General features: G+C 37.4%; 1 protein-coding gene across 6 annotated transcripts in view; it reads right to left on the bottom strand.

The window, feature by feature from the left end:
• Window positions 1-215: 215 nt before the first annotated feature.
• The window catches only part of DIDO1 (death inducer-obliterator 1), a 679,850-nt gene continuing 653,094 nt past the window's right edge, over window positions 216-26,971 (bottom strand). For all 6 annotated transcript variants that reach the window (XM_033963660.1, XM_033963661.1, XM_033963662.1 and 3 more), the window contains 2 exons: window positions 25,889-26,084; window positions 216-6,982 (listed from right to left, as the gene is read on the bottom strand). In XM_033963660.1, coding sequence (XP_033819551.1) covers window positions 1,893-6,982; window positions 25,889-26,084 — 5,286 coding nt within the window. In that variant the 3' untranslated portion in view covers window positions 216-1,892. The remainder of the gene's footprint in view (window positions 6,983-25,888; window positions 26,085-26,971) is intronic.

Genomic DNA, 26,971 nt, shown 5'->3' with positions numbered 1-26,971 from the left:
CACCAAGAAGCCTCAGATGTAGCTACAACCAGAAAATGTGAATATGCTGACAGAATAGAACCCTTTAAAAAAACCACCATTCTCAGCAAAATTATTTCAGAATAAGGACAATTCAACCTGCGTGTTACAAACCAGGTCCACCATGAAAAGACAAGTGACGCTGTACAACAGTACATGTATACAGAGAAAAATTGTTTAAAGAAAGAGAAGACCAAAACATCTCAGTAGATATTTATTCTACTTACAGTAAAATTCTGAAGCCTCACATTAATGTACAGTTGTATTTTGCAATATAAAATTCTATTTACATAGATAAATGTTGAGTAATCTTAAACAAACATACTTGATTCCTGCACACCTTTTTGTAGGTTTTTAAATTACAAACATTTCAATTAAAAAAACTTTCCACAGTAGACACCTGTGTTGAACAAATCCTACACTACATTTTAAACATCCCTGACTACTGGTTTACAGGCATCTGATGTCTGCAGTGCTTTATTTACAAGGTGCAGTACTGGTTATTGCAATGCAGGCTATAAGATGCAAATGCTGAATTAAGTTTATGTAGGAAAACAGTTACTACTGAAGTTCTCAAAATAATTGGCAAACTTCAAATGTACAAGATCAAATAAATTATACTTTTTACTGTATTTCTTCAAACAGTAGCAGTATGCTTCACAGTGGAAAGGCTTTCCACATAGTTTCTAGTTCTTAGCTGATTCTCAGCATGGTTATTTTCAGTGGAAGACTTTTAAATACATCTTATTGGGCACTAAAATAATGAAAAATATAAGCAAAAACACATTCTTCCAAAAAATGAGAAACTTGTTTAAAATCCTTACAATCTAAGCATTTTTGAAAACAAAATGCTCAGTTAACTGTTTCTCATACTATCATTTACTCAAGAAGTAATGCCTGCTATGGAATGAAACTGCTTCCAATTATCTAAAAGCAGAGTAGGGTTTCACATTAACGCTGGCTTTTACAAACCGCGGGCTGGTGAGATAAATGCTCCGATGCTCACAGAATTCCTATAAGCAACAGAGCACTTACCTCGCCAGCCCAGTAGAAACCCCTACTATGGCTTTGTAAAAAGAAACTTAACTGCTTAAAAGTGTTCCACTGTGTAGATTTTCAATTCAAAAGAATAATTTGATTTTATTATCTTTTGAGAACAAAACATAACCAGCCTTTTTTTAAATTTCAGTATAAAAAATTCTGGTATGAATTCAGAAATATTTTATATACTCACAATTTCTTTACCGAAAGGAAAGGTAGTAAATGTACTTTGAGCCATTATATTCAGATACTCTTATTAGATTCAATATATACATCACATTCAATGTATTTTCTGTAAAGATCAAATACAGACAGATATGTGTCTGTTTAGTAAAGTATTATCTTACTCAATGTACTTAATTTACACAGAAATACAAGTATCTGAAATAAAAGTGCTTGGCTCTTAAGATCTGTGCCAAAATTTACAAGTTACAAATTATTGAAAAACATAACAATATTCTTTAAAAAGCAATATGCTCTTTATAGGCTAACTTTCCATTTTTGTATATTTCTGAATGGAAACTAAGACAAAATGAAACAATATAAAAGCAAAACTAACAAGTCAGCATTGTAATGATTTTATATACATATATATATATTGGGGAAAACACCCTATAAATTCCAGTATGATCCAATTGTTTGTATGTTTGTACTTTAACTTAAACATTATCTTGCTGAACATTAAATTTTCAGCAGAGTTCATTACTATTTTTTTTCTTTTTGAGGAAAAGATAAGAACATATACCAGGAAACAGAAATCAAGTGTTAACTTAAAAAGATAGATTCATGTTCTTTTCATACAGAGATTGGTATCTGTTGAAGTGGTCTGTAATTCATTTCAAACCGTTCTTTTGGTCTGAAGTAGAAGCTGTTTCTGCTTCTCCTGGTCTCTGAGATTCTTTCTGTTTTTCAGATTTCAAATCTCTACTGCTCTCTTTGCTTTTACTGCGATCTTTTCTGTCTCTATCCTTATCCTGTGCCCTGTCTCGTTCTCTTTCGCTTGTCCGGTCTCGTTCTCTTAGTTCTCTATCCCTTTCTTTTTCTCTTTCTCGGTCTCTGTCACGGTCTCTATCTCTGCTTCTCGATCTTTCACGATCTCTGTCGCGGTCCCTGCCTTTGCTTCTCGATCTTTCATGATCTCTGTCGCGGTCCCTGCCTCTGCTTCTCGATCTTTCACGATCTCTGTCGCGGTCCCTGCCTCTGCTTCTCGATCTTTCATGGTCTCTGTCACGGTCCCTGCCTCTGCTTCTTGATCTTTCACAGTCTCGGTCTCTGTCACGGTCCCTGCCTCTGCTTCTTGATCTTTCACAATCTCGGTCTCTGTCACGGTCCCTGCCTCTGCTTCTTGATCTTTCTCGTTCTCGCTCTCTGCTTCTTGATCTTTCTCGGTCTCTGTTGCGGTCCCGCTCCCTGCTTCTCGACCTTTCTCGGTCTCTGTCGCGGTCCCGCTCCCTGCTTCTCGACCTTTCTCGGTCTCTGTCGCGGTCCCGCTCTCTGCTTCTCGACCTCTCTCGTCTCCTATGTGAATCTCTTTCCCAATCTCGAGCTTTTGCTCTCTCTCTGTTTCTTTCCCATTCCTTGTTTCGATCTGGATCCTTGTCTCTATTCCGCTCTGGATCCCTGTCTCGGTCCCGGTTTTGGTCTCTTTCTCTGCTTTTATCATGGTCCCAGTTTGGATCTCTCTCTCTTTGCCTGTCCCAATTTCGGTTTCTTTCCCAATCTCTGTCTCTGTTCCAGTTTCTGCCATGTTCTCTGTCCCAAGGTCCACTATAGTCGCGATCCCGCCGTCTTTCTTCAAACCCTCTGCTTTGTCGATTCTCTGATTGGTGAGGTTCTGGCTGATTAGGTTTCTCTTTTTGGTCTCCTTCATACCTTTCTTTGTGTCTTCCTTCAAAAACCTGAGTTCTGTGCTCATGATCTTTGCCTTCTCTGGACTCAGCAGCTGGCCATGGAACTTCTAACTCGCGTCTCTGTCCTGAAAAGTTAGAAGAGGAATCACGTGGCCCGCCTTTCTCCCAAGTTTCTTTCCTGTGTTGTGGTGGATGGCTTGGCAGTTCAAGGAGAGGTCTAGGAGAAGGTTTAACACCTTGTGGAGTCTGTCCTTGAAAATTAAATCTAGGAGGGAGTGTATTTTGTTCGGAAAATTTACCAGCTGCACGTCCTCTTCCTCCTCTCTGATTTGCAAATATGGATGGTGGACTTGTCCTTTGTTCATCTAACTGGTGGGGTAGAGGTCCTCTTTGTCCTTGTATGTGGCCTGCTACTGGACCTCTTTCTTCAAACTGGCTTGAATGAGAACCTCTTGAACCCAAATGACCAGATGGTGGTCCTCTCTGGCCTCCAAACTGGGGTTTCATAGGGCCTCCTCGCCGACCCTTAAATTGGGAAGGATAAGGCCTCCTTTGCCCACTGAAGTGAAAAGGGGGATGTCCTCTGTTTCCCCCAAACTGTCCTCTTGGCCCCTCAAACTGGGAGGGGGCACCACTCATATTATTGAACTGGGAGTCTTTAACTTCCATGCGAGACCCACTATGGTCCTCAAATTGGGATGGTGATGAACCCCTCTGATCACCAAGTTGAGAGGGTGAGGATCCTCTATTATCCCCAAATAGAGGAGGGCCACACTGCCCAGAAAATAATGAAGGGATAGGTCCCTTTTGTCCTCCAAATCTGGCTGCTGGAGGTCCCCTATGTCCATCAACAGTTGGAGGGGCACTACTGTCCTCTAAAATATGTGATGAACCTCTCTTCCCAGGAAAATTGGATATGTAAGGACCTTTGGGTGTTCCAAGCGGCACAGGTTCACTTTGTCCAAATTGTACCTGAGGTGGTCCTCCTTTCTGTCCTAACAATGGAAATTGAGCTGGACCTCTATTTTCTTCAAAGGGCTGAGATGGAGGTCCACCTTTCTGTCCTAACAAAGGAAATGGAACTGGGCCCCTATTTTCTTCAAAGGGCTGAGAAGGTCCTCCTCTTTGTCCTAATAAAGAAAATGGCATGACACTCCTATTTTCTTCTAAGGATTGAGATGAGGGTCCCCCTTTCTGTCCTAATAAAGGAAATGGAGTTGGGCCTTTATTGTCTTCAAAGGACTGGAATGGGGGTCCCTCTTTCTGTCCTAACACAGGAAATGTAGTTGGGCCCTTATTGTCTTCAAATGAATGGAAAGGGGGTCCTCTTTGTCCTAAAAAAGGAAATGGAGCTGGGACCCTATTTTCTTCAAAGGGCTGAGATGGGGGACCTCTTTGTCCTAAAATAGGAAATGGCACTGCACCCCTGTTTTCTTCTAAGGACTGAGCTGGGGGTCCTCCTTTCTGTCCTATCAAAGGAAAAGGAGTTTGGCCCCTATTTTCTTCATAGGGCTGGGATGGGGGGCCTCCTCTTTGTCCTATCATAGGAAATGGCACTGCACCCCTGTTTTCTTCTAAGGGCTGAATTGGGGGCCCTCCTTTCTGTCCTATCAAAGGAAAAGGGGTTTGGCCCCTATTTTCTTCATAGGGCTGAGATGGGGGTCCTCCTTTCTGTCCTATCAAAGGAAAAGGAGTTTGGCCCCTATTTTCTTCATAGGGCTGGGATGGGGGGCCTCCTCTTTGTCCTATCATAGGAAATGGCACTGCACCCCTGTTTTCTTCTAAGGGCTGAGTTGGGGGCCCTCCTTTCTGTCCTAACAAAGGAAATGGAGCTGGGCCCCTGTTTTCTTCTAAGGGCTGAGATGGGGGTCCTTTTTGCCCTAATAAAGGAAATTGCGCTGGGCCCCTGTTTTCTTCTAAGGGTTGAGATGGGGGTCCTCCTTTTTGTCCTAACAAAGGAAATGGAACTGGACCTCTGTTTTCTTCTAAGGGCTGAGATGGGAGTCCTCCTTGTTGTCCTAACAAAGGAAATGGAACTGGGCCCCTGTTTTCTTCTAAGGGCTGAGATGGGGGTCCTCCTTTCTGTCCTAACAAAGGAAATGGAGCTGGGCCCCTGTTTTCTTCTAAGAGCTGAGATGGAAGTCCTCTTTGTCCTAACAAAGGAAATGCAGCCAGGCCCCTGTTTTCTTCACAAAGCTGAGATGGGGGTCCTCCTCTTTGTTCTAGTAATGGAAATGGAGCTGTTCCCATATTGCCTTCAAAATTTTGTGATGGGGGTTCTTTTTGTACTGAAATAGGAAATTGGGCTGCCCCCCTACTGCTTTCAAAGATGTAGGATCGAGATACTTCTTTTACTTCAGCATGAACAGACTGGGGTTCTGTTTGCTGTACAAACTGAGAAGACAGAGTCTTTCGTTGTTCTTCATACTGGGAGGATGACGGTTGGTCTGGTTCAAAATGATCCATTTGGTTTTCTGGTGGTGCAAATCCTGGATTGGAAAATGGAGATCTTCCAACTACTGAAGAATTCAAATTAGGTGCAACAGGAAAGTTGGGTTGAAATGGTACACTAGAAGGTATTGGTAACAGTGCTTTCCGTAAAGTTACTGAGGCATCAGCAAGTGTTGCTCCATGTGTGTTTTCAGTATCTTCATATTTAATGTTTTGTGCATGTTTTTCAGAATACATAAGCTCTTTTTCATTTGATTGCCATTTCTCTTCCTTGTGATCTAATAGAGTAGAACAAATTAAGTCTTTATTTTCTGGAAGAGACAATATTTGTGATTCCCTTTGATTACTACCCAATGAATTGTCTTTCAGAAATGCTTCATTCGATACCATCTTTAACTGTACCTGAGAACTGGAATCTTTACTAGTCCCTGTAAGCATTCTTTTAGAAGCTGCATGCCGAGGATCTCTGCTATACCTTGGGTCACGATTCTGATTTATCGCTTGCGTTATTTGATTTGAAATAGAAGTCACAACTGACTTCTCTAGGTTTTGTTCTTGTTGGAATAACTCAGTTTTTGCTAAAGATGATTTTGGAGGAGGTGACAACAAAGCATCAGATACTGAAAAGTGAGCCATTGATGCACATACAGCTGCTCTTTGCTGTCTAAGAGCTTCTTCTTGCTCTTCTAATTGTCTTTTCTGTTCTTCTATTTGCTTGTTCAATTCTTCCAACATTTTCTGCTGTTCTACAAGGGACGAAGAGGAGGATGCAACAGGTAAATAGTCTGCAGATGTGTCCATGGGCTTTCTTTTCAGTTCTGTGGACATTTTATTTGGTAAATCATCAATAGCAACTTTTGCTTCTTCAAAAATAGTTTCATCTTCTGGATCATATGCTATTTCTTCCTGTCCAAATGTTTCAGAAGTCTGTTTTTCATTCTCAGGGGTTTCCTCCATTCCAAAAGCTTTTTCTGGGTCATATTCTTCTTCAGGATCATATGGTCTGTCATCTTCCTCTTCTTCTAAAAGTTTCTCTTTAGACATTTGACCAAACTGCTGTACAATTGGATCTAACAAAGAAACAGGCCTCACATCTTGATCCTTGTTATCTTCGTTTCCAAGACCTGGAATCTCTGGCTCAGAGTCTTTAGTATCAGAATCAAAAGGCTTCTTTTTTCCAAAAAGTGTTTTCAGGATGTGCTCCAGTGGTGTGGCAGTTTTTGATGATGAAGCTGCTAACATGGATGGTGTTGTTACTGAAACCTGAACTGATGTGTTAGTAGAGGTAGTGAATGTGGTTTCAGTTTTAAGTATGGAGGATAATGTCAACACCGAGGGTGTTGTTACTGTAGGTGGTTCAGGAAGGGGAAGTGATGGTGGGGATCCAGGTGGTGTCATACTAACAGCTGTATCAAAAGAAGAGGGTTGATACTGGGTTGCTTTCTTTTCTGTCTGAGAAACTATAGGTCCTTTAGGAAACTCTGATAAATCTGTTTCCTCCTGCATTTGAACACGGCTTCTCTTTTCTTCAATCTTTTCAGGCTCGGCAGTAGGAGCTGGACGTTTGCCTTTTTGGCAGATCACTAATCCTAGGATTAAGTTTGGACGTGATGATTCCAGACCTACAAAGACAAATAAGAAAAAAAAATTAAGTTTAAACCAAAAATATTGCAAAGTGGTAGATAGCCATGACATTACGTAAGACATACAATACTACTGTTCATCTAAAACCATCAACAAACACATTTTTAAGCAATAACATGGATCAACAAAAACATAAGATAAGCATAAGATTATAGGAACTAACTATAAATATATTTGACATTTTTAAAAAATGTACATTTAGCAAAACATTGATTTTATTAAATTGGAGGTAGGAAGTTTTCAATCTGCATTTCATAATTGTTAAAATTTAGATAGTAAGATACCTCACTTCTAGATATTAAGTATTTTCTTTTAGCTACAAAATAGTTATGCAATCTTACATAGAAAATGAAGGCAAATATAGACCATAAGGTCTATCCAGTCTGCCCCATCCATACCATCTCTCTTTCTTCCTTTCCCTTGGAGATCCTACATACTTGTACCAGGCTTTTGAATTCAGATACATTTTTCATCACCATCATCTCCACTGGTTGATCATTCTATGAATTCACCACTCTTTCTGTGAAGTATTTCCTCAGGTTACTAGCTCCTTTACTTTTATCCTATGCCCCCTCACTCCAAAGCTTCCTTTCAATTGAGAATCACCTTCTGTGTATTTATGCCATGGAGGTATTTAAACATCTTTCCCTCTTCCGCCTTTCTTCCAAACTATACATATTGAAATCTTTAAGTCTGTCCCCCATATGCTTCATGATGACCACTAACCATTTTAGTAGACACCCTATGGATCCCTGTAGAGAGCAAGAGGAAAGCTCTGCCTTCAGAAGCTTAACTGAAGATCTAAACTAAACTAAACCTTAAGTTTATATACCGCATCCTCTCCATAAAGATAGAACTCGGCATGGTTTACAAGAACTTTAATATAAGGAAGGAAAAACATAATAAGAATGTGATTATAAAGAGGGTAGCAATATTTACATTTTTAAGAATAGCCAAGTTTTCAGATGCTTTCGGAATAATTGGAAGGAGCCCAGATATTCTCTGGAGTATAGTTTTTTGGAGGGAGTTACAATATATGTGCATATTTTATTTAAAATATGCAAGCACAGGCTGAGAACATGAACACCTTTACATTTCCAGAGTATTTGTACGGTAATGGGGCCGATTCTGGGCGCCTATTTTATATTTAAAAAAAGCACGCAAACATCTACGATACCTTTATCTAATAGGCACCTGTTATAAAATCAAGCCCATATCTAATAAAAAATATAAATTTAGAAACCAATTTGCACTAGTAGTTGTGTTTTGCAGGACACTGATTTATCTATACCAACAAGAATTAAAATGCCAAACGAGAGCAAGTGTCTTCTCATGCGCAGGTCCTGCAGAGTGGAACAAGCTTCCAGCCTACATATGGCAGCAGTGGGATTTGTGTACATTTATTTTGCAAAATGAAGTACAGGGGTTGAACAATTATATAAATATGGCAGAGGAAACTGGACATTGTAATCCAAGATACTATATTTTGTAATGTTTTATATGTTGTATTTTTTTAAATTATGTATGTGATCCTCCTTATCAAAGGTGGACTATGAATAAAACTATAAACTATAGTAGTGATGGCTTTTGTGATGTGAACACATGATCAAAGAAATACAGCCTGCTTACTAGTAAATATGGCCACTAGAATGTTATGGCTAAAGATGCTTCCTTCCTTAGTGACTTGATTCACTTGTCAACAGTTAGCAATTACAAAATAGAAAGGTAGATTGCACATATTTAATTAAAAGGTTTTTTTTTGTTTGTTAATATTTTAACTTCTCATAAACTATCAAGGTAACAAAGCTGCTTACCTGTAACACGGATTCTCTGTAAACAGCAGAATAAATCAGTTACAGAAATAGCATCTGATGGCAGCAACAGGAACACATTTTCTTGGAGCTCAGAGAAACCTTCTAATGTTTGTCTCTACCTAATGAGTAATGAGTCTTAATACAAACCATCAACTTAGGCATCAACTCTCCAGGAAGGTGTTCAGGTATGTGTCTTAATTATTCTGCTGTCTATGGAGAACTCTAGTTCCAGATAAGCAATTTCATTTTTCCATTGAGGAAGATGAAATCAGCTATCAAGTAGAAAATTCTGTAACTGAGAGATGCTTTAATGGGTTGGGGGGGGGGGGGATCTCTGGGAGTGCAGGGAACTTGTCAACTCCCAATATCACTTCTCTTTCAGTTGTTAATGTTTTTGTTGGCCTAATACACTATCATTTTCGGACATAAGACATATTCATTGGCATATAGTAACAATATACAAAGATATGAACAGGATGGCATTGGTCCAGAAGGCTACTAAAATGGTTGGTGGTCTGCGTCATAAGGCATATGGGGACAGATTTAAAAGATCTCAATATGTATACTGTGGGAGTGGGGAGATATGATAGAGATGTGTATGAGGCGAGTCTTTCATTTGAAAGGAAGCTCTAGAATAAGAGGCAATAGGCTCCAGAGAAATCTAAGGAAATGCTTCCCTTTTTTTTTTTTTCCAGGAAGGTTTGTAGATGCGTGGAATAGTCTTCCGGTAGAGGTAGTGGAGAGAAAGACTGTGTTTGAATTAAAGAAAGTATGGGAGAGGAAGAGATAGTGGATGCTGCAGATGGGCAGACTGGATGGGCCATTTGGCCTTTATCTGCCATGTTTCTATATTACATTACATTACATATTTCTATTTCGCCATTACCTTTCGTTTCAAAGCGGATTACAAAAAGAGTTATGGAAGAAGGGTTACAACGTTAGATCAGAGGTTTCCAAGAGAGGGAAAAGTAGGATCTGGGGTTAGGGAGGGGATGGTAAGAGGGGGGTTAAGCTTTATCATGGTATTAAGCTTTATTAAGGGATTTCTTGAAGAGTATAGTTTTTATTTCCTTTCTGAACATCTTGTAGTCTGGGGTTGTTGTCAATAGGTTGGAGACTTGGTTGTCTATCTTCGCTGCCTGAGTATATATGAACTATATGAACTGAAAAACATGTTACAGCTCTAGATACTTGAAGAATGAATGCAGATATGCAACTGTGATTGCTATAACTCTGACCTCATGGACTTCCATTGGATCATTTACAGTAGTTATGATCTTGCTAGATTGTAGCAGTGAAAAATGTATTCCATTAGGCAGTTTGCTAATGTTATTTTTGTTACTGCAATTTCCAATTTGTTAGGATCAACAGAATTAAAAGTCATTTGGACTGGAAATATGATTACATCATTTTAATATAGCAAGCCAGCATGTAATGAAGAATGATGGCAGATAAAGATCTGCATGGTCCATCCAGTCTGCCCAACAGACACACTCATTATATCAAGGCAATGTTGAACCAACAATCTAGTATTAATTTTACTTGCTAAGTTCCACCATGTCTTCCCTGCTCCCCAAGACAGGCTAAACCTGTACTCAAACAATATGAATGTGTGCAGGGACTGCTCACCTCTGTTAGCTAAGGCCTTGGAAAGATGGCAGAAAGCTCTATGAATTAATTGATGTGAAATACTGATAACATTTGGGCAAGAACCTGGAGTGATTTTCAAGAATTACTCTGCTGAAGTTAACTGCTATTAAGAAGAGAATTTCTAGGATGAATACTTTTGCTCTACTGATTCCATAGGCTCAAAAGGTAGTTTCATAAGCTGAACTAGGATCATACTGGGATCCAAAGGAACTGGCAGATAATATTCAAATACTATTATCATTATGTTGGTAAAAATCTGATCAGAGTTGATTCTTAAAGACTAAAGTTGAATGTTTCAAAGACAGAATTATTGTGGCTTAGTTGATGTAGTCTTATGAATTTGGCCCAATTGAAAGATTCTGTAGGACTGAACTTCACACTACTGTTTCAGAATCTAGCTTTATGGATAGACTTACAGTTATGATTGAAGGAACATTGCTAGTTCAGGTTTTGTTTTTGGTACTGAGACAGATTCATCAACTCCAAGCATTCTAACTACTGCACTTTTAGCTTCCATTACTAGGGCACTTATTTTTACTCATTTTGGATTATTGTAATGTCCTTTATTTTAGGATTAATTCAGCAAAAAGTATCCTGATTGCAAGTGATCCAAAATAGTGACCACATTGATTTCAGGTGTGAATAAATTTGATCATCTCTCACTAGTACTGGTTCAATTACAATGGCTTCCAGTTCAACACCAGGTTGAAGATTTTGACAATAGTTTTTGAGGCACAGATGAGACTAGCTCAATATAGTCAAGATTATGTTCTGAACTCTTTATATTCACAAGGGGGTGAATGGTACTGGATATGAAAACTACGGGAAAGGTATTCCACCAGGATAAAACTTTTTCTAGTAGGGCATTTCACCATGGATTGCTCTTCCACTAGTTACTGTTTATGGGGAGTCTGATTTTGGAGATGGTTGTAAACCTACACCTTTCACCAAACTTTTGGGGGAGATTAGGCAAAAGGATAGTTCAGGTTGGATGGGTGCTGATGTGTTTCGGGGTTAAGATGTGATTTTTAAGATATATTTTGTTAAATCAAATTGATTGTTAAACACTGCATGGAGTGGCTATGAATATACAACTTATAAGTGGAATAAAATGAACAGGCAGTTTTCTGATTGAGGGCTTTGAACATCTCAGTTGGACGTGCTGGGGAGTAGTTTCTGGATGCTATAAATAACTGTTTTAGCTTCAAAGTCTTCACTGAGAACAGAACCTGGTACAAAGGGTAGCAGTAGTGGAACTCTTATCACAATGCAAATAAATTTATCATAATCACTGGAAGGTCTCTAAAACATCATTACGAAGGAAAACTTTAATAAAATTAGTTGCCAGAAAACATTTGTATGAAATAAACCTACACAACAATAGATACAATGCTGTGTTTCTATTTGCAGGAGAATGGTAGCATGCTAAGGTACTTAGATGCATCTTTACTGATAAGATATAAAGACCAGATGACAAAACAGATACTGAAGCAGGAGATCCCATAGTTAGATCCTGCTTGTAAAGTGATGCAGTACTTCTTGCACTGAGGGTATCTGTTCAGGAGTCATGTGCCTAGAGAGGCAGGATTAGCATAGTTACTCTTGGCAATGCTGACAGCTGGGTAGCAGAAAGACACAGACTGATTGGTAACTTGCCCACCTGCGTCAAAGGTGGCAGACAACATGCAACACTTACATAGGATTTTAGAGTGTTGGGGAGGAGCTGGTTGTCTTGGTACAGAAAAATACAGGAGAGGAGTTCTGAAAGCCAATGTTAGACTTCTAGGTAGAAATTTGGATAAAATGGTTGGGTAGCCATTTTGGTCCACTTTAAAGGTAATAATAATAAAATACCTCCCATAAAAAATGAAGGTAAGCAGATACTTTTTAATGAATCAATACATTTGATAATTTTCAAAGGCAAATACCTTCTTCTCTGGGTCAAGAAATGAACACAAAATATTTTTCTCAGTGTAAACAAGCAAGTGGATAAAGGTGAGCCAGTTGATATAAAGGACCATTTCCAATATGATGTCCAGATCAGAGTTCAAACATTTTGTGGAAGATGCACAAAAATCTAGTACCAAATATGCTCATTTTCAAAATTGCAAAATGTCCTTTTTTCAAAAATGGCCATTTTTCAGGTGTATCTTATCTTTTTGAATTGTTTTCTAGAAAAACACGCAAGGCATTAGGATGTAGGAGGGGCCAGCATTTGCAGTAGACTGATCACAGAGACATTCCTGCAGAGCAGTGGGGCACTTCAGGGAGCACAGAAGTCATCTTCACATGCTGCTGAAAAGTTCTCTGTCCAAAACAACAAAGTTGGGCCAGTCTCCATAAAGTGATTTTCCACTTTTTTCACTGTTGGAAAAATAGGGAACAAAAAAGTGAAAAATTGCTGGACTAAGTGTAAAGCTCTTGCTAGAGATTGCCCCAACTTTGTTGATTGGGCTGAGAACTTTTCAACAACCCCTCATAAAAGGTCCCAGGTACGCCTCTCACAATAACTCTCTTATATTGTGTGATGAACTCTCCAAAACCTACTGGACTATGATACCTATGTGTACAGTTGGGTCCACACACTCCACCACAAGTATAGTAGCTAGAGTGGGATATGGGCTTGGGTCCCCTTCTCTGCAGTCTATTGCACTGACCACCAGGCTACTCGAGACTAGCTTTCTGTTCTATTAGTACTGCCCATAACATCTGAAGCTGTTATACAGGCAGTTATGTACTGCTTCATTTACATCATTTTTTTTTTTTTTTTGGGGGGGGGGTCGATGACCACAGGGGAAGTGGGTGTGTCATGCTTACACCCCTCCAGTGGCCATCTGGTCACCTTTTCGGCACTTACTTTTAAAACACGTCTTAACCCCAAACATCCAAACTGTGCCACAGACATATTCTAAAATGTTTATGGCTGAAAAAAATCTAGTTCATAAGCCCACACTAGTCCCCCGCCTACACCATGCTTCTAACATGCCCCTTTGAGATTTAGACAAACTACAGATGAACAGCATAGAAATCTATCTAGAAAATAGGTTTTGAAAATAGTGAATTGGAAAGGTTTGGTGAGAAAAACATCCATCTACCCCTTTATGCCACTCAACATTTTTCTTATTTGAAAATGAGCCCCATATTAGTATGATGATTTCCAGAAGGCATCAGACAAAATCTCTCATAACTCCTCAGAAAATTAAAAAGCCACTGGATAGGAGACAGTGCCCTATTGTGGATTAGAAAAACTGACAAGACAGAAAACAGGGAGTAGGCCTAATTGGAAAAGGGTCAATCATGAAGTGTCCCAAAGCTCTGTACAGTAACCTGTGCTGTACAATATATTCATAAGTGATTTGGAAAAAGGAGTAATGTGAAAAAATAATATTCACAGATGAGACAAATTCTTTCAAAGTCCTTAAAAAAGCAAAGACTTATGAGAACCTGCAAAATGATTTTGTGAGACTAGAAAATTGGGCATCTAAGTGGCAGATGAAATTCATTGTAGATGTGTAAAGTGATGCATACATAGAAAAATAATCCTAACTACAGGTATAAAATACTGGGTGTCAAGCTAGTAATCACTATTCAATGAAATGATCTTAGAGATTTATTGTAGACAATCTTAGAGATTCATTGTAGTCAATACATTTACATTTTCATCCTAATATGTTGTAGCTGCCAATAAACCAAACAGATAAGAATTGTTTAAAAAGGAATGGAGAACAAACTTGAAAATATCAATTAAGTCCTTTACAGGTCCACGGTGTGATTGCATCTCAAATACTGTATGCAGTTCTGATTGCCCTAATCTCAACGCCAGTCAACAATTAATTACCTGGCATATCCCAAAAACAGATTAAAATTCTCAAAAGCTCATTACAAGAGATTTGAAAAGGTGTTGTCAAGTTTACTTGGCTAATAACACAAAAGAAAAATGAACAAAAAATTAACTGCTGGGTCAACTGGCTCCACTGGAACTATAGTGCCCACTGATGCAGATGGATGCTGCAGTGCAATGGTGTAGTTACATGATCTGTGGCTACTATATCCCTGAGTGACACTATGAAGAACATTTTCTGTGCAAGAGACTCCTGACGATCACGATCAGTGTCTGTTCTGTACTCTTCAAGGGGGAGGGCTTTCCTCGATTGAATAGGGACTTGTTTTCAAAGCACTTACACACACAAAGTACATATAAACTGATGGTACTTTTGTCTAAATACTTTGAAAATGAGCCCCTATATAAATACTTGATTATTCATACTCCCATATACCATAGCTATTAGGACAGCAATCATTTTGATTGCTAATAGTTTATAACAAAATCCAGCAAATCTATCATATGAATGACCTCTTAATTATATAGGTAGAGAAACAAAGATTCCCTTCTTTCAAAGATGAACTGCTTCCAACGCTATGTATTTTATGTTTATAAAGAACCCAGCAACAATGGCATATACTTCATACTAGTAAACAAAGGTACTTCCTGTATAATGGATGAATTACTGTAGTATAGCATGCTTGCAATCCATTCAAAATATCAGTTTTTCTTTCACTGCACTGTTAGAAGAATGCGATGGAGATAACATATCTTTCTCAGGAACACACACTGAAGTGGTGTTTTGAGGTTTTGATTTTAGTGCTGAAAGCCTGATCGCAGATTAAGCTATGCCTATGGCACCAATGATGGCTGAACTTCTATGTGGATATAAATTGCACTTTATCCCCCAAAGGTAGTTTACCCTTTAAGGTTTGGGTTTTTTTTGCTTTTGACTGAAATGAGGGAGATCTCTCCTGCAGATGGCCTATGGGAGCTAGCGGGTTCTCTCAGCATTGAGACCAAGCTTTTCTTGGTGGACTTTTACTATGTCATCTCCTGCAACATGATTACTGATCCATTTCTCATAAGGATTTGCTCTTTAGTCCCAAAGATAATTGGTTGCACTTTTGCTTGGATAGTAGTGTAGATTTCAGTTTCTGTGCTTGGTTTTTTATTTCTTCCTTCCTTGCAGCGGGAAATATGACTTGATAGGAAATCTGACATTTTGAAGACCCTGAAATGCCTTTTTTTTAGCAATCACTTCACCTGCTGAGAGTAGTTTGGGATGCTGTGGTCTGATCACAGCAACCCAACAAAAGGAGGTTGTCCCACGCTCAGATTGTTTATAAATTCTGTGATTGACCCCTTGTGCCTTAATCATCTACGGCAGTCTTTCATCCCCTGAAGAAGGCATCTACAGATGTCGAAACTGAGATCCTGGTTGGGACAATATAGATCTTTTTATAAGATTGACCTTTTGTTATAGACTTGTGATTAGTTTAACATTTGCATTAATAAAGTAACTAGTTGGTTGATTTTTTTGATATCTCATTTGCCTCCTTTTATTGGGATGCTTTGATATATTTCATGGCAAATTTATTATTTCCCCTTTTGGCTTGTCTGTGGTCTGATCACAAACACTAGTAGCAGTTGAGTGCACAATATGCATTTTCCATCCACAGGAGCAACATATCCTAATAGCAAATATTTTGACTGTCAATTAAATTTAAGGTGGAGAGAGAAATAATTTTTTCCTCAGGGACGTTTTGTAACAATTCTCTAGGGGAAGAAAGAATGGAAGATACTATATTTGGAAAGCAGCATGGACCAAAATATAAATAAATAGAAAAAGACGAGTGGATTTGTGAGGTAGCAGCTGAACTGGAAATCCCCTACATGCCCAAAAGCATGGTCCTTTAAACAGTTGGCCTATTTCAGTGTTGGCTACTTGTGTGATGGATTTTATTCTATTCAAAAGCATGTGTAATGGTATAAGTACTTATTCCAGGATGGTTAAAGTCAGTATGTTATTATCAATTTTGGTTTTTGCAACAGAAAGCCTACAATGTATATTATTTTGAAATAACTCTTAACTTCAATATTTAGCTGGCCACAAAACTTAAGTTTAAATGTATAACTTATACATACATTTGGCAATTCCCAAATGTATAAACTGTCTGTATAATCTATACATTTAAGGGTATACCTACTATTTGGCCAGCCAAGCTTGGATTTAGAAGTTATATAGTATGTTCAAATTTCACTGTTCTGTGTAACTTCAAATGATGCCCCCAAAATGCCTCTGGCCTCTCTTCTCCCCTACTTTCTGACTTTTGGTTATATGACAGATGGTCAAAAAGTAGCATTCTGCAGGTGGCAAAATATTTAAAAAGCACTTACATGATTGGCATCCATAAATACTGGGCCCATTTATAATTTTATTTTTTCATTCTATTGTTAATTTTCTTTTGGTATAGGTATAATTCAGTGAGCATTTTCACTTCTGATGCTTGCTCAAATTCTGATACTTGCTCATTGATTCCATCTTTAAAATTATTCAACAAGTTTGCACCAAAATAAAATATTCTACATATATTTTTAAGTCTCAAGAATAAGAGATACATTTAGATATAAAACAGATCAAGATATAGCCTGTACACAAGTACCTAAATTTATGTCAAATCCTTTGGGATAAGGACCTATCTATACTGTTAACTTGTATTGATCAAGGGCTTAGAAAGGCAAGTAATTAAATCCATATTCAAGTAAATTGAGTTAAAAAAAAATAAAATCAAGATCAGCACTAATTGCCAATACAATGCAAAATTCTTGTCTGCCATTGCCGATCAGGATTGATAGTAGTGTATCAGCAGACTACAATGGAGCAGTTGGAAAGGGGGTGAAGCAGCAGCTGCAGAGGGCAGATCGGAATCCAGGATGGAGGTGGTGGTGATGGTGGCAGCAGCAGCAGCATAGAAGAAGGCAGCAGTATATCATAGCTGAGGGGATCTCATGTTGGTACCCCAACAAATATAAAACAAAAGTGTGAAAGATAACTTTATGACAAGTAATATAAATTGGAACCCACTCTTTAGGATTTCCTCAGGGCCCCAAGGCAATGTTAATTTAAATTTTTCAACAGATTTCAATTTTCCACCAAATCTATACTTACAGGAATTTGGTTAAATATAGTGCAATTAGTGAACTGCTTTAGTTGACTTTAGCCAATAAGGCAGTATAAAATTTTTTAAATATCAGAATTGCAAATTATTATAATAAACATTCTTTACAACAGTCTCAGGATACAATCATCTTTTTTAAAGACTAGCCCTAAAAAACTAAAAAGTCAGCTTGAAGCTTTACTAAATTAACTGGTTAAAGGAGTAGATGCAGACAATTAAGCCTATATGGCTGAAACCTGGGAGCTTTTCTTAGTTAAAGCAATTACTGGTCAGACTGACTAACTGGTCCATATCTGACATCATCTACTAAACTACCATGTATTTTATCTTATTTTAAATGGATTTTGATCTGTATTCTACAAAAAGGCCTGTTTTTAAAGTTATTATTTAAATAAGTAATCTTTAAAGACTTTCTGTTCTTGAAGAGTGCAATGAAAATGTAGGCATAATAGAATTTTCCATGTTTTTAAATAAAAATGTTTCATTATTAGAAACATAACAATTACTATATAAAAATATATGGATAGGAAACAGACTAAAACTCTGTACTTTCTGATAAGTCAAAGTTTTAAATGCTTGCTGGTGTGCAAGAGTTTTACAAACTCTTAAGCCTGGTGGAAATATATTTTGTGGACCTCGGAAGCACTAAATGAAACTTGGTTTTCCATTTTGTTGCACAGCTACTACTTCATGCTCCTGACTTCAGTAATAATTGGCCTTTGTGCTTCTTTCTAATATTCTTAATAATTCAATACATTTTACAATGTAAGAATTGATGCACACACATTTCCACATGTACACAAACACGCTCAACTACTTTGGCGTTTTTATCTCTTTAGTTCCTCCCATAGTGGTTTTAGTCATATTTTAGTGTTCGTGCTATGCAGAGCTGTGAATTTTTTTATTGTTTTAAACAAATACCTTTCGATATCAACTATCTTTCAAAGTGAAGCTGATGTTCTGTTTTCTTTCTCTTCTGCTGAACTGTGTTCTCTTGTTACCGACTTCATATGTATTTATTTAAAGGTCTTTGATTCAGGCAGATGCCTCAGGTTCTAGTTACTTGAAATAATAGTCCTTAGCACAATAACGATGCAACAAAGCCATTTTTCGTCTTCTTTTGACCTACTGCTGAAGGATCTGAAAAATGAACCTCTATAGTTTTGGAAATTAACATATGGTAACAGGTCTAGAAAGTACCGTTACCCATTAAACTTTACCTCCAAGACATGTGCTTTACCCGTATTGGTTATGTAGTATCCTGTCCACGACAAATTCATGCCATTGTTTCTTTACAAAAAAATAAAACAAACAAATCTGAAACTGTTATAACACCAGTTAAGAAAATCACAGGCATTCCTTAAAACACAGCCCAGATTAAAAACAAAAAAGGTAAATGTTGAACTACTTTGCATCAAAAATGCCAAGGTCAGCTGAAGGTAGTGACATAAAAGCAGCCAATTTCACTGAATTGTCAAGGGGGCTGATGATGTATAACTCACTGGTTTTCCTCACCTAACAATTTTTGTTTTCAGGAAAGTGAAATTTCAGGGCCCTGGAAAAACAAGTGGTTTAGGTAACTATGTTTGAAAATACATGTTTGAAGATTCAGGTAAGTACAAAAAACAAAGTAACTGATACACTAAATGCAAACAGGCCTAAATAGGTACAATTCACAGGTCAAGCTTCTTTATGTACTCAAACCATTCTATTACAACTATGGGCATCGACATCCTGCACAATATGAAAGATCAATTCATGTGATTAAAAGACTGCACTGTTTTAGGCGATGCCAAAGTCAATGAAGACACAGTGTCAACAATAGATCCCAAAGAGACCATTTTAGGGCCCCATTCTTCAAGGTCTTTCCCCATAGAAACAAAAAGGGAGAAAAGACACAAGTCAAGGCAGTAGTGGAAAATAAAAAATAAAAGAGAAACAAATTAGCCTTGTGTAAATCTATTGGGCATAACTCTTCAGGAGCTAAAATGGTTGCTGCTTCCTGTGATGCCAGTATCAAAACTTGTGTCTTTGGTTTTTTCCTAGTTCGTGTCTATGGGAAAAATACTAAGTGACTCAGAACCTTAGTGACTATATTTTTGGTTAGGGGAATTTGTTATTTTGAAGCTTGAGAACTCCAGTGTTGTTCCAAGATTTTATGAATGCATGTTTTTGGAAAGAGAGATTAGAGACTGTCACAAATAATGCAAATTTAAGTTCAGCAGATGCTTCTACAACCCACTGGACTAGTTTATCCTTCCATTGCTTTTAACATAGAAACATAATGGCAGATAAAGGCCAAATGGCCCATCTAGTCTGCCCATCCACAGTAACCACTATCTCTTCCTCTCTCTAAGAGATCCCATGTGCCTATCCCAGGCCCTTTTGAATTCAGACACAGTCTCCATCTCCACCACCTCTTCTGGGAGACTGTTCCATGCATCTACCACCCTTTTTGTAAAAAAAAAAAAAAAAAAGTATTTTCTTAGATTACTCCGGAGTCTATCACCTCTTAATTTCTGGCAGCATATTAGTGGGGCTTACCATTTTGGCTGAGAGAAGTTCCTCCCCTGGCTGCTCATTTTACAAGTGACCACTGCACCTAGTAGGCTTTATCCATTTATGGCAGTGAACTGGTTAATCCAAAGGATTTTTCTATTGACTGCACCTCAGATTTTGTGATATTATAGTCTGCCCTTGCTCTCTAGTATATATGGGCTATACTGAACGATGTGTCAGACTCTGGATTTAATGAATTTAAGAGCCTTTTGAATACTACTGCAATTTCTGCTCTGCTTAGTAATCTTACCAGCTCCATAAGAAGCATGACACAATTTAAGATGGTGGATTATAGATTTAGTTCCACAGAATTCATTTGGGTGTGATCAGGGGCATAGACTAAATTTCCACTAACAATTCTGGATTCATCATTTGTAACTATTTCACCAACAGAGAATAATTTCTTATGGTCAAAAACATCCAATTAACAAATAGAGTTTGCACATTTTGAACTTTTTTCTGATTGCTCCCTTGAGTTATGTAACAATATGGTTAAAAGACACTGTCCACTAACTCACTTTGTTATTCAAAACAATATCATATCAATCAATCAAGTAACTGAAGTTATTTAGTGAACACTCAGACCCACAGCTGAGGTCTCAGTGAAAAATTCACGGAGCAGCTGTTAAAGAGACCATCATCGTTGTTCACAGTCTCACCCTCCATACAACAGCTAAATAACTGCACAAAGATGGTAAAACAAAACCAACTTAGCTTTGAATGGAGTGGGTAATCGATATAGCTGCTCCGGTTTCCTTTTTATTCAAGTGACTGCATTCATTACAATTGCCGACCCCCTTCTTCAGGAGGGGTACGGCATAACGCACTCCACACTACTCACAGACACTAGAGCTTTCAAAAGCTCTAGTGTCTGTGAGTAGTGTGGAGTGCGTTATGCCGTACCCCTCCTGAAGAAGGGGGGTCGGCAATTGTAATGAATGCAGTCACTTGAATAAAAAGGAAACCGGAGCAGCTATATCGATTACCCACTCCATTCAAAGCTAAGTTGGTTTTGTTTTACCATCTTTGTGCAGTTATTTAGCTGTTGTATGGAGGGTGAGACTGTGAACAACGATGATGGTCTCTTTAACAGCTGCTCCGTGAATTTTTCACTGAGACCTCAGCTGTGGGTCTGAGTGTTCACTAAATAACTTCAGTTACTTGATTGATTGATATGATATTGTTTTGAATAACAAAGTGAGTTAGTAGAACATATTTAAGTATATCACTTTGGATAATTAAATTCCCTTGAGGTATAAGATAAAAGACACTGTCACCATATTTCAGAGACCTAATGGATTTGGATGGCTAAAAATGTATACATGCAGCAGCAAGCAGTAGTGAAGATGCTGGTACTGGACCAAAAAAAAAAATTTCCTCCCTGACAACAGAATCATTTGAAACATACCACCACGTCAGAGTGAAAAATTTTCAAAAGAAGGATTTCTGCACAGAGGCAACTGAACTATGAGATAAGTGTATTATATCTGCGATCATTAGAATTTTGGGGTGCTAATTTTGGAAGAATTTTGAAAAGACCAATGATTATATTTTGAAAGTGACGATTACTTTATAATGGAGAAACCATCCAAATTGAAATCTCCTTTCTATGAAGGTCCAGAAAATATTTACTATGCAACTTTTTAAGATATTTAATTATTAGTTTTCTGGGCTTCTTCTGATATAATCCACATACAAAAAAGCACAACCAAAGAAACAAATTATGGCAGTGAAATTCTGACCCACACAGAGCAAGCTTGTTCCCTAAGGCTTTACTAATTAGGTTTATATCTGTTCTCTACTAGTGGTATTTTAACAGAACATGTAAAATGGGAATCATCAGAATAATAGATATTTTGATTCAAATACATCATTTAACAACAACAAAAAAACCACTGCACAAATAATAACCTACTAGATTGGGATATAATGTAAGGATTTTTTTATAGGTTTCCTGATTCTGAAGTTACTCATCAAGATTGCAACACACACTTATATCACCCCAATGTGCTCTAAAATAGTTGATGCAAGACACTAACAACTGAAGTGCTAACACTACAACAGAGAACATTCCTTTTCCTGGTTTTATTCACCTTTTAATTACTATGCATAATTTGTTTCTGAATTAAGTACTGTCCTCTAAAACAATAATTTAAAAAAATTAAATTTGAGGATTTTATATTGTAAGCATATACTTGCTGAAACAAGAGAAAAATGGCTTTTCCTTGTACTACACATGTAAAATCTAGAACCTTACTGTGTTTCTTATAGGGCCTTTTCCTTCCTTTGCATTGATATAAATAAAACTACCTGAATTTTTACTGTTCCCAATACAAACCAAGCAATATTTATCTTCTACAGAAAATCCAATTCAGTTGATTACAAATACTGTAATCAATACTAGAGGTTTGAATACTAGAGGGTAGTCTATGTTGAGTTTACTTTAGCTATTCCCTTTTTTCACAATTGTTAAGTAAAGCTAAGCATGTATGTCACAGTTATGTCTGATCATTTTCTAGCATGAAGATGGGTACCACATCTTATATTTAAATATGTAATTCTTTTGGCAATCTGCTTGTAAATACTAAATAATTAAAATCTTGGATATTATTATAAGCTGCTTTGCAAGGGATTATCTTGTGAGACCTATGCCACTAATGTAAGCTGCTGCAAGACATAATAAGAGGAAAAGTTGAAGGAAAAAAGAGTCATGTCTCCCCTATTTATCGTACATATGTAAACAATTTTTGTTTCTACCATTTATACTGTTTACTAGTTCTTTACCTGAAATGCCATTAACATGTATATTCCATATATAGATGAATGTGTCTGCTATTTGGGAAGTAAAAAAAAAAATAAAAAAATGAAGCCAGCTGATGAGAGTTCATAAAAATGATACCTGTATTTCCATCCAGTGGCAAAGCCAGGACAGATTTTTTTTTTTTAGGGGGGAGCTTAACATGGGGGGCACTAGGCAGTGCAGATGTTGACATCGTCTCCTCTTCTTGGTCTTTGCTGCTACTTTTGAATGGGTGAGCCTGATTCCAAAGTGGAGGGGCTTTGGTCCATCCAGGCCCTACCCATGGCCATGCCTTTGTTTTCAGTAATATAAAAAAAACAAAACAGAATATCAACCCCTCTTCCCACCATTTTTAAAACTTCATTTGTGATGGAAGAGAAGTTTGCTCTTTATTTCATCACAACGTCCTCTTCATTTATACACAGGTTCATCAGGAAGTAGAGAGAAATCCGGCATCTATCAAGTGGTTCTCTTCGCAGCTCCAATACACTCTTGCTAAGGAGTATCTGGGGATGATCATATACTATGAAGAACAGAATAGGTTTTTATGGTCATTGTCTTCTATACTCATTATCAGTTTATCCCTAGCTTATCTACATATCCTTTTCCATTAAAGACTGTGGCACAGTTTTATGTTTCAAATTATGTCTGAACAAGGTGAAAACTAATGAAAACCCATGTGTCAATATTTCAAATTAAGGAGACAATGACCATTTTTTGTAAATGCTTTTATTGATCATACACATTTCTGTATGCCAAAAATTTTAATATATATGTATATACATACACAGAAACATATAAAAATGAATACTGCTTACCTGGAGAACCAGTAATGCTAAATAAAATACTGAATGCAACTGTTGAAACTTCAGAGACTCTTTGAGAAATCCAGTACTAGCTCAAATCTCCATCCATGCTGTACACAAAATGTTGCCCATGCTCCACTTTGCTTTATATTTACTCTACTTTTATGTTTTGCTTATTCTTCAGGCTCCAGGCTTTATTCTCTCCCCTCCCCCAAAAAGCAGCTTTAAGCAAATTTAGTGTTTCTTATCAGATTTGGAGTCTTTTATTAAAGATTAGTTAGTGCACATTATCTGCAGCAGGGCCCTTAGCAATAAAATGGGTCCTAAGGCAGATAACATGCACTAATCTTTAGTAAAAGACCCCCTTAGAAAGCAAGTAAGTGGTTCCCATTTTACAGGAACACTGCCTTCATGGTTATAAATGCAATAAGTCACAGCTTTGTGCTGTGACAGTCTTATTATCCAGCACCAGAAAAGGAAGTCCCACAGAATCCACAACTGCTTTCTTGTTGGACCCTGATATGTTAGATAATTAAGCAAGAAATCTAAAGGGGTGAGTATTCCGTCTGGGTGGCCATTATTTAAGCTTTATAGGAGCTTGTTAGTAAAAAAAATAAAGAAATCCTCTTAACAGTCCTAGCAGCAGATACTGTGAAAAGCAATTTGATTTCTTATAAGAAATTTGTAGTATATATGTTTGGAATTGTTAATTTGGAAAATGAAATGTAATTAAAGACAGATTTGGGGATTGAAAGCAAAATTAAAATGATGCATTAATTTAATGCTATTTGTTTAAGCAGAATCACAGGATGGTAAATGACCAGTACACGATTAACTTGTATTAGTTACCAAAAAAGGCACAAATTATTTTCAAACCTTTTTTTTAATTTTATAAGGTCTCGGATTAATTTGAGTTATTTAGTAAAATTGTCTACATACCACTGCAAGCTCAAAACCTATCAAATGGTATACATTCAGGAACAGTAGATATATCCTATGAAATTCATTTACAGCTCCCAACTATTAAACAGCTACAGTAAGTGATTCAAGAAATAAGACCATTTTAGATAGAGACCCAGTGGTCTAGAACTTTCTGCCCCTAGATATTAATTGTTTGGCTTTTTTTTATAAAGAGCTTAAATGAGCTGCTAAAACATGGCTATTTTTTAAATGTTACACACAAATTCCACTATTTACCCAAATGAAGAAACGAGAAATTTCTCGTTTTCATCATTTGAGTAAATAGTGGAATTTGTGTGTAACATTTTTTGAGAGGTGTGATATAAATATTTTTTAAATGTAACATAATTAAATTTGTATGGATACTCTGAGTATTTGCTATCTGGGGTATCTTGAAAGGGAAATAAATTTCTCTGTAATTCTCTTTATCTACTTAATGGATACTGCGGTGAATATGTTGGCAAGGGATTAAAGATGTTGTATATGTTTTATCTTGACTGAATATGTTGTGATGAGTTTAAAATGAGTACTATTTTTATAATTATATACTAGATTCATTCTATTTTTATGTTTTATCCAAATAGTAAATGATATAATTGTTATGGACCTGTATCTTGAATTTTGGTTTTATAACAACTTCTATTTATGGATTTATTATACAGTGGTACAGTATTTGTAATCTGCCTTAAACAGTGAAATAAAATGGAATAGAAATGCTCATTACACAGGCACCTATGTTGCTTGGTTATAAAATTAACCCCTAAATTTAAATGCTGGAAACAGCAGTCAAAACACCAGTTAAGTTCCAACCAATGTGCCCTCCTAATCAAATCATGCCTTGCTATCTGAAGTGTGGCTTGTAATGTATGTGAGACAGTCAATATATATGGAGTTCTTTTTGTAGGTATATAAATGTAAGCTTATGGCAAAAGATATGTTTGCTATATTAATACATGGGAGCACAAACTGAAATTTTAGTAATAAAATGTTAAGTCTATGTGAAGAGATAAAAATAAGATTTTGAAACACAAAGAGCTGCAGGTGGAAAGAGTGGAGTTTACAAGAACTGCCTGCTTTTGTTTTCAGCTTTCTCTCTTATGCATAGTGATTCAATTTTCTACAGGCCCAAGCTATAAATGTATGGTATTTTAAATCCACACAGAAAACCTATCAAATACCATTCATAGGAGGAGCATCACACAATACCTATCGTAGGTAAAATAGGTCTACATGATTTTGATTTGTTACATTTACCTTGTTCCCTTCACAATGTACATGTGTACTTCTTACCTGGTCCATCAAAGGGCAAGAGTTTGGATGGAACTGGGTCCTTGGCACTAAGTGGTATTAGATATAGGTCCTTGACGTGCCGATTATTATTAGCCACAACACCAAAGCGGCCACGGCTGCTAAAATAAGAATACAGAGAGATATATGCTACTTCCTCTTCTTCTGTGGCAGGGTGGAATCGGATCAGAGATAGCTCCTACAAAGTAAGAACATGATAGGATATAATAGATTCCATGAGAATCAGTAGCATATAAAGAACATTTTAATATTCTGCCTTATTTTAAGATAATTCAGGAAAGTAACATTTTTAGACATTAAAGCATTCAGAAAGCTATCATCAGGTGTGCCAAACTGCAATCCTGGAAGGCCTCAAACTATTCAGGTTGGCAAGCTATCCTTAAAAATATATATACATGATATATTTGAATATTCTGGAGGCAGTCTAAGCAAACATGTCTTCTGAATATTCATTAGGGAAATCCTAAAAATCTGACTAGTTTGTGCCCCTCCAGGATTGTAGTGACACCTCTGTCCTAAATTACAAGTTATGAATTGTTTCCATTATAGTTTCTGTTTTAATCCAGTTAGATATACTGTTGTTTACAAAAATAAATTCAACTATTTTTGTAGCTCCCTAACACATGAGTTCTGGACAGAATATAGGCAGTCCCTGGTCTAAGAATGCTCGACTTTGTCTAAGAATGCTCGACTTATGTCGGACTCGTATTGGGAAGGCTTCCAGGTGAGCTACGGGCTGCGTATAGGAACCATGGCCATGACTTTGAGAAGAGAGATATGGTGTGGCGGAGGGAGCCAGCCACAGGAGGTAACACCTGCAGGAGGGAGGCAAGTGAGGAGGATGAGGGGCGCATTGGGACACGGAAGGAAGGAAGAAGGGCACGTTGGGACACAGAAGGAAGGGAGGAATCTTCAGACAAAGGATAGGAGGAAGAGGCATAAACTTGGGACACAGAATGGAGGGAGGGGAGCATGAACTTGGGACATAGGATGGAAGAATGGAGGGAGTGAGGGAAAGAGATGCTGAGGTGGGAGAGGGACTAGAAAAGGAGAATTGTTGCGCAT

The sequence above is a fragment of the Geotrypetes seraphini genome, chromosome 11 (assembly GCF_902459505.1).
Source record: "Geotrypetes seraphini chromosome 11, aGeoSer1.1, whole genome shotgun sequence".
NCBI lineage: Eukaryota > Metazoa > Chordata > Amphibia > Gymnophiona > Dermophiidae > Geotrypetes > Geotrypetes seraphini.
The sequence above is the reverse complement of the archived record's forward strand: the minus strand, read 5'-3'. Positions and strand labels throughout refer to the sequence as shown.